The sequence below is a fragment of the Grammomys surdaster genome, unplaced genomic scaffold, assembly GCF_004785775.1.
Source record: "Grammomys surdaster isolate TR1022 unplaced genomic scaffold, NIH_TR_1.0 167, whole genome shotgun sequence".
NCBI classification, from domain to species: Eukaryota; Metazoa; Chordata; class Mammalia; order Rodentia; family Muridae; genus Grammomys; species Grammomys surdaster.
The window spans coordinates 10423019-10439444 of NW_021604615.1; the positions used below are offsets into that span (position 1 = coordinate 10423019).

General features: G+C 42.4%; 1 protein-coding gene across 1 annotated transcript in view; it reads right to left on the reverse strand.

Moving 5' to 3' along the window:
* Csmd1 (CUB and Sushi multiple domains 1) overlaps nucleotides 1–16426 on the reverse strand; it is a 1525237-nt gene that overhangs the window by 26931 nt on the left and 1481880 nt on the right. Inside the window, exons 53-59 of the mRNA XM_028766288.1 lie at nucleotides 15833–16006; nucleotides 14401–14574; nucleotides 12280–12468; nucleotides 8073–8246; nucleotides 6905–7087; nucleotides 3446–3622; nucleotides 2729–2908 (exon numbers count right to left, since the gene is read on the reverse strand). Coding sequence (XP_028622121.1) covers nucleotides 2729–2908; nucleotides 3446–3622; nucleotides 6905–7087; nucleotides 8073–8246; nucleotides 12280–12468; nucleotides 14401–14574; nucleotides 15833–16006 — 1251 coding nt within the window. The remainder of the gene's footprint in view (nucleotides 1–2728; nucleotides 2909–3445; nucleotides 3623–6904; nucleotides 7088–8072; nucleotides 8247–12279; nucleotides 12469–14400; nucleotides 14575–15832; nucleotides 16007–16426) is intronic.

A 16426-nucleotide genomic window follows, 5' to 3' on the forward strand; every position in this document is an offset into this window, starting at 1 on the left:
TCATTCTGGATCTTGCCATAGAGTCACACTGCCACAGCCCCTGCCACATCTCCACCACCACACCTACCACTGTGCCTATTGTCATGGCTTCCTCCTGACCACTAAGGCCTTTTTAAATAGAAATAACGATGGTCAACAACGCTAGCAACGTGAGAGTTGCGAGTTGCTTTCCAATTATTTCTTCCTTATCTCAGACCAAATGCACAGAGGCAACAATGAAATGAAAATACAAAGCAAGGTGGGATGGGAAGAGATCAAATCCTCTGCACTTCTCCACACACATTCCTTTCCTTGTCGTTTTATTCCCAAGATTAAGAACAAATCTAAGGGGGACTCGGTCACATGACATTAGTAAAGCCTTCAAATTTAGGTTCCAGATAGTAAAACTTTCTCCCGACATCCATAGTTGTACGTACTTAAAGATAGCATATAATTTGCCCGAAGTTGTTCATGCGCTTATAAATAGTAATTTTCTAAAGACTTTTAAATTACTACATTTTGTGTGCATGTGAGTGCAGGTGATTGAGGAGACCAGAGGAGTTGGATCCTCTGGAGCTGGAGACACAGGAGGTTGCATGCCCCTACTGTGGGAGCTAGAAACTAAACTTGGCTCTTCTACAAGGGCAAGGTATTCTTCTAGACGTTGATCCATCCTCACCCGATGTGATAAATAACTTTAAAAAAGCTAATCCATAAACGGTTAAACACGCTTCTGTGGAGTGACTCTTGTTATAGTTTTACTAGCGTTTCTGAGCTCAGTATTCACTTACTGGGATAAAGCAAAGGCAAAGCAGGAACACTGGGTCATTTTGTGGTGATGGCTTATAGCCCCGCCCCCATTCCAGAGATTACAATAAAATGGGAATGTTCCCCAAGCAGCGTGTGAAAACCCACTCTGAGGATGAGAGCTTCCTGGTGTGGGAATTAAGGGCACCTTGACTGGCAGAAGGCAGAGATGGAGGACACGCTTGTGAGTGTTTGTGCTCACGTGTGTCAGCTCATGGAGGAAGCTCATGTGGGACACACGGCAGTTAGCACATGCGCATAGCAGGTGGAAGTGGGCCCTGGTGTGGACACTCAACTTTCTGCCCGTTTTATCGTTTGCTCAGTAAACGCTTCTTGAGAACTTGTCAGGGCTGATTGAGGGAACATGTGTTTGTGCACTGGGACCATCCTGAGAAAGTTCTAGGTGGAAATAGGATGAACACGTTGACTCAACAGAGAACAGTGCTCGAGTAGTGAAGCAAAGGCCAGGAAGAGTTGGAATGAGAAGTGGAGGAGTATCAAGAAGGGTCCTGGCACTGACCATGAGTATGATGGATGTTACTTAAAGGGACACAGTCAGGAGAAGCAGCCGGAGTGTGGTATCAGCAAGTTCTACTGTAAACCCTAGGCCTGAACCTGTTCAATCTAGCTAGGGAGTGTCATTACACATTTGCTGGTGCCTGTTACAAAGCACATGTGATGTTGAGTCACCGGTGAAATATGAGAAAGTGTGAAACACTTAGGTCAGGAAGAACAAAGGCGACCCAATAGCGTGTCCTGTCAGAGCAGGAGGAAACAAGAGCTGTGGGCATCAAGGACTCAGGAAGCCTCACAACAAATTCAGAAGTCCTTCAGAAAACCAGATGGCAATGCCTTTCCAGAGACTTCCTCGGCGCCCCAGCTCCCACTATTATGCATTTATTCCTATCAGATGAGGAAAATGCCACACGTTTATGCATGGCCATCATAGCTTCTTAGTATTGACCTTTCTTTCTCCTCTGCTCCCATTCCAGGTCAGTAAATAGCAGAAGTCAGTGACTGGGATGTCTCATCTTCTGATTATGGGAGGTCCTAACCTTGAAGATCTCTGGTGTCCACGGGCCTCTTACAGCCTAGCTTCCCTGTGACTACATCAACCAATCCCACCCCAACCAGCTAGAGCTTGATCATTCCTTGAGCATCATGCTGTATAAGCCACAAGCCTTCCTGAGCCTTCTCAGTGTATGTCCATCTTCCCTCTTTCCATCTGACCCTCGGAACATTTCGATGCTCATCTTCCACCTATATTGCGTCATGGCCGGATGACCAGCTGATGTGCCTCTTGTCTCTATATTCCTGAAACCAAACTTGCCATCACACCAGTCGCATATGTAATGGGACCACTATCAGGTTATTCATCAAGAGTGCCTAAACACTTGTGGACAGGTTTAAAATTTTTGTTACATCCAAACATCCCCTCTATAGCAGAGGTTCTCAACCTGTGGGCTGAGATCTCAGATGGGGCTCAAACAACCCTTTCAACATGGGTGTCTTAAGATGACAGGAAAGCACAGATGTTTACATTATGATTCATCATGGTAGAGAACTAGTGCTTATGAAGTAGCAATGAAAATAATTACATGGTTGGGGGTCACCACAACACAAGGAAATGGAAAAGGTTGCAGCATTAGGGTTGAGTGCCACTGCTTTAGAGACAGAATGAGTCATCTGGACCTTACTGTCTCCACTCAGGGGTTCTAATCTTGAGCCATTCCCTGTAGCCGCCCATGACTTGTTTTCCCCATCTATAAAACTATTAGCAATGAATCAGGAAAACTGAGTGGATATTTACAAATGGGTTGAGAAGAATTCCTGGGATTCTTGGCTGCTGAAACAGCTTTGTAAGCACAAAGTAAATATGGCCCAATCTTGTAAAAAATTTTAAACCTGCCCACAAATGCCTAACAAATGGTGGTGCACACACCTTTGCAGAGGGGCCGGCTCTGATTCCATGTGCCATCTTTGGTGCAGCGGATAGTGGGTGATGTGGGGGGCTCCATCAGGTAGCCGGGGTTGCACTGATAGCTCACAGTCTTGTTGAAAGTGAAGTCTGTCCCAAACTGGATGCCATTGGGCAGTGTCCCAGGATCCCCACAGCTGATGACTGAGAGGTACATAGCAGGAAAGAACCAGAGAGATGCAAATTATCACGACAGGAACCAAACTGTGTGAGCACTCTTCTGGGATACAGCGGGAGACTGAGAGGTGACCTGCCACTGGGCACAGATTCCACTGAGCTGCTGCCACGTGGCTGTGTTTGGAATTGTTAATTGCTGCTCTATTGATAGGTGGCAGTATGACTGTCGCTGCTGGTGGTACCTGATCAGGATACACCCAAAGCTATGGACAAGAACAAAGTAGCTTATTTCTTTTTAAACTGGGTGGGGTAGACCCAGAGAAGCTGTACTTTTCTCTATGGTTTTTCCTTTATTACACAGCTTAACTGTCCATACTTTCATTGTGTCAGTTAAAGACACAGAATCTTAAAGCATCTAAGAAAACAGGGCATCACATCAAACTCACATTATACTTTATCCTGAATGATTTTTAAAGATTCAAAAGATTTGGAAATTCCACTGCCTCCCTCAACTGATGTGTTCCCAGACCCTCCACCCCTGCCTCCAACTGAGCAGGTACTAACTTGTACAGTCAGGGGCTGTGCCTGTCCATGTCCCGTTGGCTGTGCAGTGCCGAGTCATGAGCCCTGAGGTCTTGTAGCCTTCCCAGCAAGCATAGATGACAGAACTGGAGAAGAGGATTCCATCGCTGCTGAGAATCATCCCGTTGGTGGGGGTGCCAGGGTTTCCACAGGACACGGCTATCAGAGACAGTGGCCCAGAAGGGAGTAAGCCAGGGCTGAGGCTTAAAACAGGGGGGACAATGAGGGTGGGATCCTTACAGGAATGTGGGAATATTTGTATGGGATCAGTTTGTCTTACCTGACCCTCAGATTTATTTGTGATTAGTCACAAAACTTAAAACTATACTTTCACATCTTTCTGTTCAAAAATCTGATGTAAAACATTGGAAATGCAAAGCTTTGCTGCTTCGAGCTTGAACATGCTTTTAAGCAGGGTAGACTTATCATGAACTTTAAAATGTATTATATGCTTTTAGAGTTCAAGCACATCTTCCTTCCTAGCATTCTTTATTTGTGGGAAATCTGGAAAAATAAGGCCATATGTTATGTCCCCAGGAGAGTTCACGTGGGATGCAGAGAACGTCTCAGAAATGTAAATGACTGTACCAATTGGAATGTAGCCCCCCTCATGTTATAAAATCAACCCACAGATGAATAATTGATTGACATATACTTTCATTTTGCATTGCTCTCACAAGTATTTTAATGTCCCCTATAGGCACTGCAACTTCATTTAACGATGCTCAGTGAAAAAGGGCAAGACTCTCATTCACTGTGTGCACCTTAGCTATCACGAAGCAGAAGCACGCATGTCTCCCGGGTCAGACTATAATGATGGCTTCAGTGTTTAATATTTTGTCATATTTATTTGGGGCATTTATGAGAATGATTGTATGTTTTACCTCAGCCCTTTTACAATGATGTGTTGGAAAAGACAATAAGTCTTGAGATAACTACCGGGTAGTAAAAAGGAGACAACAGCATGAGACTCCCTGAAAGTAGTCAGCATATTTGAAAATATTTTTGCATGTTTAGTTGTTCCACTTGCAAAGCTACTCCTGAGAACAAAGAAAGATGCGTTTCTCATAGGACGTGGAAGAAAGCTGTCAATTCTTATTTCATGAAGGATATACACATAAGTTCAAGTTGAATTGATTCCTTTTGGTAAAACAAATACAAAGCACTCCTATCAGGGCTTGTCTGCCTGTGACCATGTCAATCATAACTAATCAGTAATAATAATCATTCAATATGCACCTTTTTAGCAGCTGTCAAGTCATAGCTACTGTGTAGTTGTACGGGTAGTAAGTCTTTCGCTCCCTCTCCCTCCCTCCGTCTCTTTCTCAAAAAAAAAAAAAGTGACCATATCCAAACCAGAACTTATAAAATCAATCAACAAATGATGGTAGTGTCATTTCTACCTGATCATATTCGCTAAACTAATCTGTGTGCACAGCTTTCCAAGTCACCTATACAGGATGAAATCAATCAACTAACTGATGAGAGTCACTCAGTTTATCTTGTAAGCAAATATATGTTAATGAGTTTTTACCATAATGACACTATCTGAATGTTGAGATGTGAAATATTGCATTTTATAAAGTAAGACTCACAATTATGGTTTTTTTCTTTCTTTCCTATTTAACAGTAATAAATGTATCCATTGCCTGTCATATCAGTAGGATGCAGATAGAAGGCACTGTCAGCCTGTGATTTTGGAGTGATATTGATAACAGGACAGAAGAGGCTGTGATACTAGAGGAAATAGCTTCTATTTGCAACTATAAAGAAACAAAGATACTTTGTAAATTATAAGGTTAGACTTTAGCATAGTCTATGTTTCCCAGTTTTATTCTTTGTGTAAAGTTGAAAATGCATCTTCTGCTTCACATCTTGCTTATTGTTCATGTGACTTGTTTTTGCTAAAATGTAATTTTGTCTTACCTAATCTACAGCAAGATATAACAACTAATTATGAACATTTTCTTGCTTAATATCAGTGGAGCCCGCCTAGTATATTGTATTAGACAGATGGCAGTTGCACTGTCCTGAACTCTGTCATTTTGTTTTCTTAGTTAATTTATGCAGACAATGGATTCAAACTTTAATGTAATCAATTATAAAGGGGATTGGCTAAGACCCTCCCAATTGCTGTAATATGTGCAAGGTCTCATGTTCTGGCTATTAGTGACAATGACAAGACAGCTTGTAATTCATGTTACTTCCATCAACACCACGTTTTTATTGCTTTAGTTGACTTTAGATTCTATCAAAATTATGAGAAAGCAATAAAGATTTGCCCAAGGCAACTTAAGTCACATGACATAATTATTGTGAAGCAACTTCCTGAATGAGGGCCTTGGAAACATATGGTAATGAGAGTGTGGTAAAAAGACCATTTACCAGCCAAAGCTCAGATAACATAATGGAAATCTACAGGTAGGTAATATTAAAATATAAAAGGTATATAAATCACTGGGTCTTTATGAACATCTTAAGAGCTTTTCTTCCTTTTCTTTCATGACTTGTGAGTTCCTTTTACAATTCATTCCCACTTCCTATGAGGATGCAAGGTTTTTAGTCAATTAAGAAGGGCCAATCACGTCAGGTCAGAAATAATCTTGACTAGGGACCTGGTGCCTGGAGCCTTGCTTAGCACTTCTGGAGATTCGGTCCCCAGTGGGGATAATGTAAGAGGTTTTCAAGTATTCCAAATTATATAGAAAAAAAATTATTCACACAAAAATACACCAGGATAATCTTTTGAGACCCAAAACTTGAGATGTTGGCTTACGTGAATATCTGCTAGTTAAAGGGATAGCTGCTAGTTAAAGGGATACCTGACTACATTCTGATGCTGTTTTCTGAATTTTAAGCACACCGTTATCAAACACATCTCACTTTATCTTAGCCTAAGGTAGACTTTGCAGACTGGCTTCGTACAAGAAAGGAGTCATGGTGTCCACTGTTGACAGCTGGATCACCCCTACCTCCTACTGAAGTCGGATGTATTCATTCCCAAATGCCACAGAGATTAGAACCCTAGGTTGCTTTGCAGCTTCTGTGCATGATGGCACTGGCAGGGTGGGGAGTGAAGTACTCCCAGCCCATAGACTTCCTGTCTGATTGACTTGCTTCTCCTCATGGCCTTCCTGTACCTCCAGAATCCATAGAACAAAGTGTCAATCGTGGCCTAGCATTAGATCAGAAACCCACTTTTGTGTGATAAACATTCAAATGATAAGAACTAGTGTGATAAGCCCTTGGAACAGTCTGGGCATCTCTAGGGTTCGCTCATAACTTTTAGTGATGCTCTTAAAACTTTTGGAAGAAGGATTCAAATATACAAGTAGTAAAGACATCTAGAATTCCCTCAGGCTGATCCTAGCCACTTTAGGATGAGGGAATGGTGTGAAGACTTGAGAGGACATGGGGTAAAGGGATGGTTGAATTACTCACCCTCACACACAGGCTGTAATCCTGACCAAGATCCATTCACCAGGCATGTGCGCTCTGCAGAGCCCCTCAGCTGGTGGCCCATCTCACAGGAGAACCGCAACAGACTCTTTGTCTTAAACTCATCCCCAAGACGAGACCCATGCGCTGGCGTCCCTGGATCACCACAAAATCCAGGACTATTTCCTGTAGAGAACAAAACACAGGGATTGCCTGACTTGTTTAAACAAAGTTGTTCCATGTAAAACTTCAAAAGCTATCAAAGGTCTCTTAAATATGCTTTTAACACGGGCTATGCATTCTCAGCACTGTGGCATCCGGAAAAAAAAAAAGGTTTTCTTTGTCATACTTCCTAGCATGGAAGAAACTGAAGGTATTGTTTGTCTGTCATTAAAATAAAAATATGATTTATGAGGAAATAGGATTCTTTGGGGAGAAATGAAATATCGGGATAGGATCACCACAGTATTCCAAGACAGTGATGTGGGCAGCCAGAGAAAAGTGGGATTCAGCCATACTAGAGACACAGGGACATCAAAGTGTCTATTTTTCATAGCTATATCTAGACTTACTAAGTATTAAATTTTCCTTAAAGACCACCCACAGGAAAACTAATATCGTAAAAGGGATGATGGTGACTACTGATACTAGAGGTGAATATGTGGCAAATAGAGTGGAAAACTATAATACATTCAAGGCAAGCAAGGATTCCAACGGGACAACCAGAAATCCCTGCATACAGAAACGGTAAGAGATGTGAGGATGGGGCAGTTGCTGCTGCTGATTCATACGGCAGGATAATAACAGAGGTGCTGAAGAAGATGATACAGACCTCTGTGGTGTGGCTTACTGAAAGCGGTGGGGATGAAATGACTGCAATCTAGGTGGTAGGGACCAGTAATCACAGTGAGGATGATGCTGATGTGGACCTGTGAGGCACTAATGATGCTATGATGGGGATAGAGGTGGTCTATATAATGGTACCAGCGATGATGGTGAAAATGATGTTGGTCTATGGGATAAGGGATAAAGGCTGAGGTGATGCTGTCAGTGCTGGTGACCACTGTGGTGGGGGCCACAGATGAAGGTGATCATCTATAACAGTGGTGTCTTTTGAATCATTTCAAACTTGTGTGTGGTTGTCTAATATCCTGAGCACAGAGTTCCTCACCTGAACAATGAGGAAGGGATCCACTCCAGTGACTGTCTTCTTGGCAGACTCTTGTGCTATTGCCTGAGAGGATCTGCCCCCCTTTGCAGGAGTACTGGACTGTGGCTCCATATGTGAACAATTCTCCAGTCAGGACAGCATTAGCAGGGACCCCAGGATGCCCACATGAAATAGCTGAAGGTAAAATTAGAATAAATGAGAATATATATTTTGCAGTAAGGCTCCCATACAGATTCCCCAAGCATTACCCATCAAGGAACAGCACTTAACTATGTCTTCTCTAGGTAAGAAATGGCTGTTTCCAGATGGTACCCCCATATTTGGTTACTGAAGAAAGGAAAGGTTGTGGTGAGAATATATATATGGATTGTAGAGAGCTTTGCTTAAAGTTGGAATTTACATGTCAGCCTTCAAGGAACAAAACAGCTGCCTGACTTCATCTATCTGGGTCTAATTGTATTCCATGTGGGCAGAATGGGATTGTTTTTTTCAAGTGAAAAGCCATATGAATCCATCAGAACTGTTTTCATTACTTTATCCGTTAACACGATAATCATACACTCTGCTAGGAGACAAGATTATATTAAATTTACTTAATTAAGCTCATCTGTCTAGGAAAAACAGTCTAGTGAGAGTTCTTATAGTGGGATGGGATCTAAAATCTGTAAGTAAAAATAACAAATAAAAAATAACCTGACTCACCTCCAACATAGTCCTAAAAAATCATCTGAGTGTTTTCATTCACATCCTTAAAACTATGCCAGTCCAGGTTCACAATCTACTGAAAACATCCTTCAAAATGACAAATTCTAGAATCCAGATGAATAGAGTGCTGAGTACTGAAAACTCTGTCTCCATTTCCTCCTCATGAATTACCAAGCACAGCTAGGGACAGATACACTGCAATGCCTCATGTGAATGACTAGCTAAATAGAAGCTGCCATGTATTCAGTAGCCAAGACTAACGACTTGTGAGCACTCGGGAGTGATGTGGACCGGAGAGGAGGACCGGAGAGCTGGAAGGCAGAGCCCTCCCCTGGGCCACATTAGCCCTTGTTATCATTGCAGCATTAGCATCTACTCAGTGCAGACCCACAGTTCATATAGAGTCCTAAAAGGAAGCCAATTAGACTCCAAACCGAGTGTTGGGTAAATGACCAATTCTGGGTGAAATAAGAAAACAAAAGGCAAACAATCTAAGACATAAAACAATCGAAGCACAAAGATGAGCCTGAACCTCCATGGAGCAAGGGAAGTTCTCTGAGGCCTCCTTCCCACATTCCTGTTGCTAAGGACAACAAATAGAACAATGAGGGGGTGGGGCCAGCCAGTCAAGGGACCAGAGTTTGATTAATCCCCGAGTCTGCAGATGAAAGCACAGTAGCATCAGTACAAAGGCTGATGGGAATCTCCCAGGAGCAGGAGAGAATAGTGCAAAAGGGAAGGGTCAAAGACAGCTGAGTTCCCTGGAAAATGCTCCAGTGTGGAGCTGAGGAAAGCCAGTTGCAGACAGGCTGACTGGAAGAGACCTGCACATTAAGTCTCTTTCTCTGTGGAAGGCAACCAGAGCATCAAAGTTAGAATTTAAGGCTGTTTCTGGATAGGGCTTGTGAGGTAAACTCCCTTGAAGTAGAGGTACATGAAGTTTTCCCATACTTACTCACCTCAACTGAAAGGGGTACAGGGCATTCTGTAGCACGGAGGCTTCTGCCAGTGCCACCTCTTTCCTGTGAATTACCAAGGTGGTATTTTTCTTTTTTTTCTTTTTCTTTTCATTTGTTTGAATGGAACAAACCCCCATTTTAATCAAATTTGAGTTTCTTAAAGGATCTATCAATTCTCATGCTAGGAATTTAATGAGACAAGGCAAGTGTTTTTGCAGGTGTTAAAGATATGTTCTTAACAGTAGGAACTTTTTTTTTTTTAACAAAGAAATATATTATACAGGGGAGTTGTAATGAAAGCCACTGAACAGTTTAGTCTCAATACAGGCAGTGACACAGAATAAGACTATTTTGTAAGCTAGCCTTAGAGGACAGCAGTAGAAGTATTCATTATAGTCAATATTAGTTTTATAGTTTCTAGATTTTTCTCATAAGCCATTTATAAATGATAGAGAAATAATAATGTTATTCTGTTACAGATATTTTTCTTATCTTTAAAACCTGTAGTTGGCTTGTTTTTTTTTAAAAAAAATTGGATATTTTATTTATTTACATTTCAGATGTCATCCCCTTTCCCCATTTCTCCACCCTCTAACCACCATCCCATCCCCCCTCCTTTTTGCTTTTATTTTATTTATTCATTTATGTATTTATTTATGTATTTATTTATTTATTTGGTTTTTTTTTTTTTTGAGACAGGGTTTCTCTGTATAGCCCTGGCTCTTCTGGAACTCACTCTTTAGACCAGGCTGGCCTTGAACTCAGAAATCCACCTGCCTCTGCCTCCCAAGTGCTGGCTGGGATTAAAGGTGCGCCACCACTGCCAGGCACCTTTTTGCTTTTATACCATTTTAATTACATGCAAATATTAAGGTCAGTTCTAGGTTGAGGAACTAGCAATACAATAGATGCAAATAGTCAAGGAACAAGCAAGACAATAAACACACATAGTCAAAGAACAAGCAAGGCAATCAACAAAATTCCATGAACACTCCTGTGATCAATGTTTCTAAGGGCTTATCAGGATGCCCAAAAGATCTGAGCCAACTTCCCTGCCCTAGCCCGAAGTCATTTTCATATCTGAAGCCAACTTCTTCGTTCTAGCCTAAGATTTAGATTCTTGTCTGAAATTACTTTGTTCTAGCTTAAGATTTAGATTCCTGCCTAACATTACTTCTTTGTTCTAGCCTAATGTCATATTCCAGCCTGAAGCCTACTTCCTTGTCCTTGGCCCATGTCAGATTCTTGCCAATCAGCCCCCAAAGCTCTCTGCCTCTCCCCCTTTTTATTTCATAAATAAGACTGAGCTTGTCTTAGGTCGTTCTGCCAAGAACCCTTCACAATAGTCACAAATAATATAAAATATCTTGGTGTGAACCTAACCAAGCAAGTGACAGATCTGTACAACAAGAACTTCAAGTCCATGAAGAAAAAAAAATGGAAGATCACAGAAGATGGAAAGATCTCCCATGCTTGTGGATTGTCAGGATTAATATAGTAAAAATGGCCATCTTGCTGAGAGCAATCTACAGATTCAATGCAATCCCCATTAAAATTCCAACTCAATTCTTCACAGAGTTAGAAAGAGCAATTCTCAAATTTATTTGGAATAACAAAAAACCCAGGATAGCGAAAACTATTCTCAACAATAAAAGAACTTCTTGGGGAATCACCATCCCTGACCTCAAGCTATACTACAGAGCAGTAGTGATAAAACTGCATGGCATTGGCACTTTTCATTTTAAATATTGCTTTGTTTCCTCCTAACTTAAGAGGCTCAAAGACAGTGATACTTTCTAAATGTACAGAATAATTTGGAAGACAATTCTTTTTCATGCTACAGAACTCTCTGATTTTGTTCTGTTTTCAAGGAAAAAAAAAAAAACAAAACCAAAAACCTCAGAGTATAGGGACATGCGTAGACCGACACATCCTTGTTCATCTTCTAAGTTGAAGAGATAACAAATTCTTTGGGGCCTTGGTAGTCATTTAGGTCTTCATCTGTTCTCATGTGAGGTTTGTCTGATGCTGTCTATGACTTATGGCCACTGTTGGTCATAGCGGAAGGGCCAGGGCAGCCAGGCCCATTTTCTCTGGCAATTCCCAGTCATAGATGCTGGGTGAGACTATCAGAGCCTAGGCTGATACTTCTGAACCTAGAACTTCAGAGAGTAAGGCTGGGGCACACAAACTCTGAGATTTATGGCCACCCTAATGGAAGGTAAGCCTGTGCTACTGCTAAAGCAGGCAGACAGGGGGCCACCATGATGAAAGGTTACAGGGGAAAGCTGTGTCACGGAGTAAAGCAGGCAGACAGGTGTTTATACAGAGCAGAGGGAAGGGTTCCTCACCTCCCATCTTAAACTCATTTAAGTTAGATTTGGTGCCTTCTGGCAGATCCATCATAATGATTGGCAGAAACAGTGATAGAAGAGGGAGAAGAAGCTAAAATGTAATGTTTACTTGACCGTATGGGAATACATTTCTGTTGCTGGTGCTTCCTGTGGCTCTGGGCCAAGTGGCACAGGAGAAGCCTCACTCACCCAGACACTTGGGTAAGGAGCGGTCCCACAAGCCATTTGCCATGCAGGTCAGGGCAGAAGATCCCAGCAGGTAGAACCCCTTCTTGCAATGATACATCACACTTGTCCCATACTCGAAACTCTCTGGAAAGTTCTGTTGCCCGTGGCGAACTGCATTTTCCACAAATCCGGGATCGGAACAGTTAACCACTAGAAAAAGAAACATGTCATGTATAAAGCTTTTATTTCCTTCAGTCATAATAAAGAAAAATGCCATGCAACTTGTGTGGGGGAGGCGATGGTAGATAGCCATATTAAGCAAATTAAATAAGTCTCAGAAGGATAAATATCTGTTTCCTCTCATTTGTAGACCCTAAATTCCACATGGGCACATAAAAACACGTATGTATATATGAATGGAAAGCATGTATGAGACTATCCAGAGGACAAAAAGAAGAGAGGGTGGAGCTCAAAGGGTGGGGCATAAGGAAATATGTTCAAAATACAGTATAGAGTTTGTGAAATGTCCTTATATAAGCAGTGTCCTGAACAATAAATATGCAATGAATAAAAAAAAACCCAAAGCCATAAGTTACAAAATAATAAGAAAACCCTAGGCCAAAGTGTAAAAGAAAGTAAATTCTAAATCAATTTCGACAGTTCACAAAGGGAGAAGTTGATCTGGGAGCCTCCTTGTGAATTCCTGGTTCCCCCTATTGTACTTGTACTTTGTTATAGACCTGTCGTCAAGCATCAGATCGGCTACCACTGTCATTTCAAAGTTATGGGGCCAATCTACTATTTCCTAAAAATAGACTTCTTTTACATAAAGTCTAAATCATTCTTGTCACCTAGTTCTTACATTCTAAAAATGATGAAATGGAGCTGGCTGGCGCTGATTTGAATATTTTTGTTCAAGTACAGGGTTTGAGATCTGGGGACACTCTTAGTATTTGGCCACACCCACCTGCACATATTAATATGCACCTCTAAAGGAATGCTGCTATCAATACACCTCAGATACAGCCAAAGATGGCAGATTTTTCTATCAACGCCTCATGGAAATGTAGGTTGGGTCATCTCTGATGGGAACCCTTTTGCCTCAGGAGGAGAGGGGAAGGCAGTCTCAGCAGTACAGGACACGCTCTGGTTATGCTGAATGACCTCCATTAGCCCAAAGGCCCATAGGCACCTTGGGAGGAGTTAGCAGTAGGCATCCTCAGGTGCAGAATAGAAAATGGCCTGATTACCTCACACTTCCACTCCATGTCAGTGAATGGGACAATTGCTACGGAGCACCCTTTCCAGATATTTCTGGCTCAGAAAAGAGCTGTGGACAGAATCCATGATAAGTTCTGGAAGCTGAAGGCAAACTTGTTCCTGCATTATATGCATTTGATTCCTTTGTGGGGATGGGGGAAAGCCCAGGCAGAGGTGGGGTTCATCAAGCCCCCTTCAGCACAATGGAAGAACGCTCTCAGAATTTCATGAAACCCGTGAGTTTTTGAATAAAAGCTTTGGTTTCCTTGAGCTAAATCAATGTTCGTCGATCCGAGGAGGTTATTTTTTAAAGCCCCACTGTACCCTGTTTCTATAACCAAGTTGTAAACCAAACTTTTATCTGGAAAGGATGACCTAGCCACAGGCAACCAAATGAACCTAAAATATGGTTTGCAAAACGAAGAATAAACACTTGTACCCCAGGCCAGTGCTTCTTCGTATGACATGCTCAATTCAAGATGAAGTAAATGGTCCCTTGAACAAAGAAACACCACTTCCATATCCCCTGAGCAGACAAAGGACAGTTAGAAGATCCTGTGATCTATAGGGCACTCCATGGCATACCCTGGGATCGTGAAGGAGAGTCTTCAGGGCTTGAACTATATAAAACACTCCTTTAGTGTGACCTATGAATATGTACAACAATCTGGACCCCTGTGTTCTGTAGAACAGTTTCTGAGCAGTGTAGTAACTTTAAAAAGTAGCATCTGGAATAGTTCATTCAGGTCGAGTGTAAGTGTGCTTTCATGTGTGTGTGTGTGTGTGTGTGTGCATTGTGTGTGTATGTGTCTTTTTTGTGTAAGCTTTTCACTTTGCCTGTACCTTAGGGCAAAATATCCCCTTCCCAGACACCTCTCCTACCTCGACAGATAGGCAAGGGGCTGCTCCACTGGCCATTGCTCCGACACTGGGCTCGGGAGGCACCCTGCAGCAGGTAGCCCGTATGGCAGGTGAAATTCACAAGGTCATTCAGGTTGAACTCGGTGCCGTTGGTGAGGCCATGGGCAGGGTTTCCAGGATGTCCACATGTGATGGCTGCGGGAACAAGGTCTAGATCATTGGCCACATTAAACAGGGTACCACTCCCACCTGGAGCCACTGAGAGCAAACTTGCTGACATGAAAAGGGCAAGAATGGAAGGGTTTCCTAGAGACACAGAGGGTGCTGCTCTGGTTTGAAAGATCTGGGAGGTGGAACAATGTGTAGAATTACAGCTTTTGTTATAATGACAGGAATGACTTCTACCAGGATAGCCTGGTTCCCTCACCTCAGGACTAAGGCTGTTTACTCAAACCACCTGAATGGCAACTGACTTGGCAACAGAGCAGCCAAAGACAAGTTAAAGAGCTTCTTTTTATCAAGGATTTTGAGCATTTCTCATTTGGTATGCACCAGCTACTACCCTGAGGCTTTTATTTGGAATCATCCTGAAGATTTGTTTTCAACTTCAAATTATAAACAATTCCAGTATTAAGTTAATCATGGAATTAGAAAAATATATGTACACGTGCCAAAGTTCTCCTTTTCGGTGATCCGTATCATGTGACCCTATGAGGTATGAGGAACTACCCCGGTTGTCAGGGTCCATGTAGCAACCACACAGAGCCAGGCAGGGCCTATCACAGATGCTCTCAAAGGAACCCGCTATGGCCACAGACAGCCATTTTCCTCCTCATGTATCTTGTCTGCATCGTCTTCCTTCTAAGCTGCCTCTCTGACTTTGCGTTTCCAGAGCACCATGGGAGACTGCACGGCTACTACTGAGAGAGGTCAGCACCTCTGCTTAATTCATGAGGGAGCGAGGACTGTATGAGGATGCTGTGGCTTGACGGGAAGCTTGCACCGAGAATGGGGAACCTCTATAAACACAGTGTTCACTTTGGAAGCTGTTGCTTTGCACAGCATGTAAACATCTCTTTTGAGTATAAAGGACCACTAGTGAAACTCTTTATTCTGTATAAAACCCCAATATCAGACAATATATGGCAACAAGAGAGTGTCTACATCCTGTTCTAACGGCACTGTTCCTCATCCTGAATATCCAATGACATCAGTCACAAAATGCCTTTTAGTGAATTGATGAGAGAAGCAATAGGGGGCTAGCATCTAGGGGGACAGTACAAAAGATACTGGAAAGGGAAAGCTACCATGGCAGGCTTGAACTCTGACAGGACAGCGAGAGGGAAAGATCACCCATCCCATTGACTCACAAGGGGAAACATGTTTGAACAATGACTACACAGAAAAAATGAGGAAAAGTGGTCTTCAGGGTAGTTTCACAAACTCTACTCACGGACGCAAACAGGGGTCTGTCCCGACCACTTGTGGTCCTGCAGGCAAATCCTTACAGAGGTGCCCACAAGCCGGAAGCCAGGGTTGCATTGGTAGACCACGGTGTCTCTGTAGCTGAAGCCATCACCGCTGATATGGCCATTCACAATGGGGTCTGGAGAGCCACAATGACCCGCTGAGGACAGACACAAGAAACAGTGGAAAACTCATCAGGGAATACACAAGCATGAGCCCATGGTATTTACAATTCACTCACCTCCACTGTCAAGTGAGTCACAGAGACAGATGGATAACTGCCTGGGAATTTCTCCACAGACATAGGTACTTTTAGTCTATATTATTTTTTTTCTACATGTTCATACGTTTGTTCAACAATTGTGGGGAAGTCTTATTTCTTATATAAAACTATTTATAGCTATTCCCCAATTTATAGCTTCCACAATTTTTTATTCTGTTAGTTTCTTACTGACATGGCATGTGATCTATCTTTTTGAATGAAAATTAAATGACAGGCATGGGTTTCCTAACTTACTGGCAGCAGGGAGGAGGAGGAGGAGGAGGAGGAGGAGGAGGAGGAGGAGGAGGAGGAGGAGGA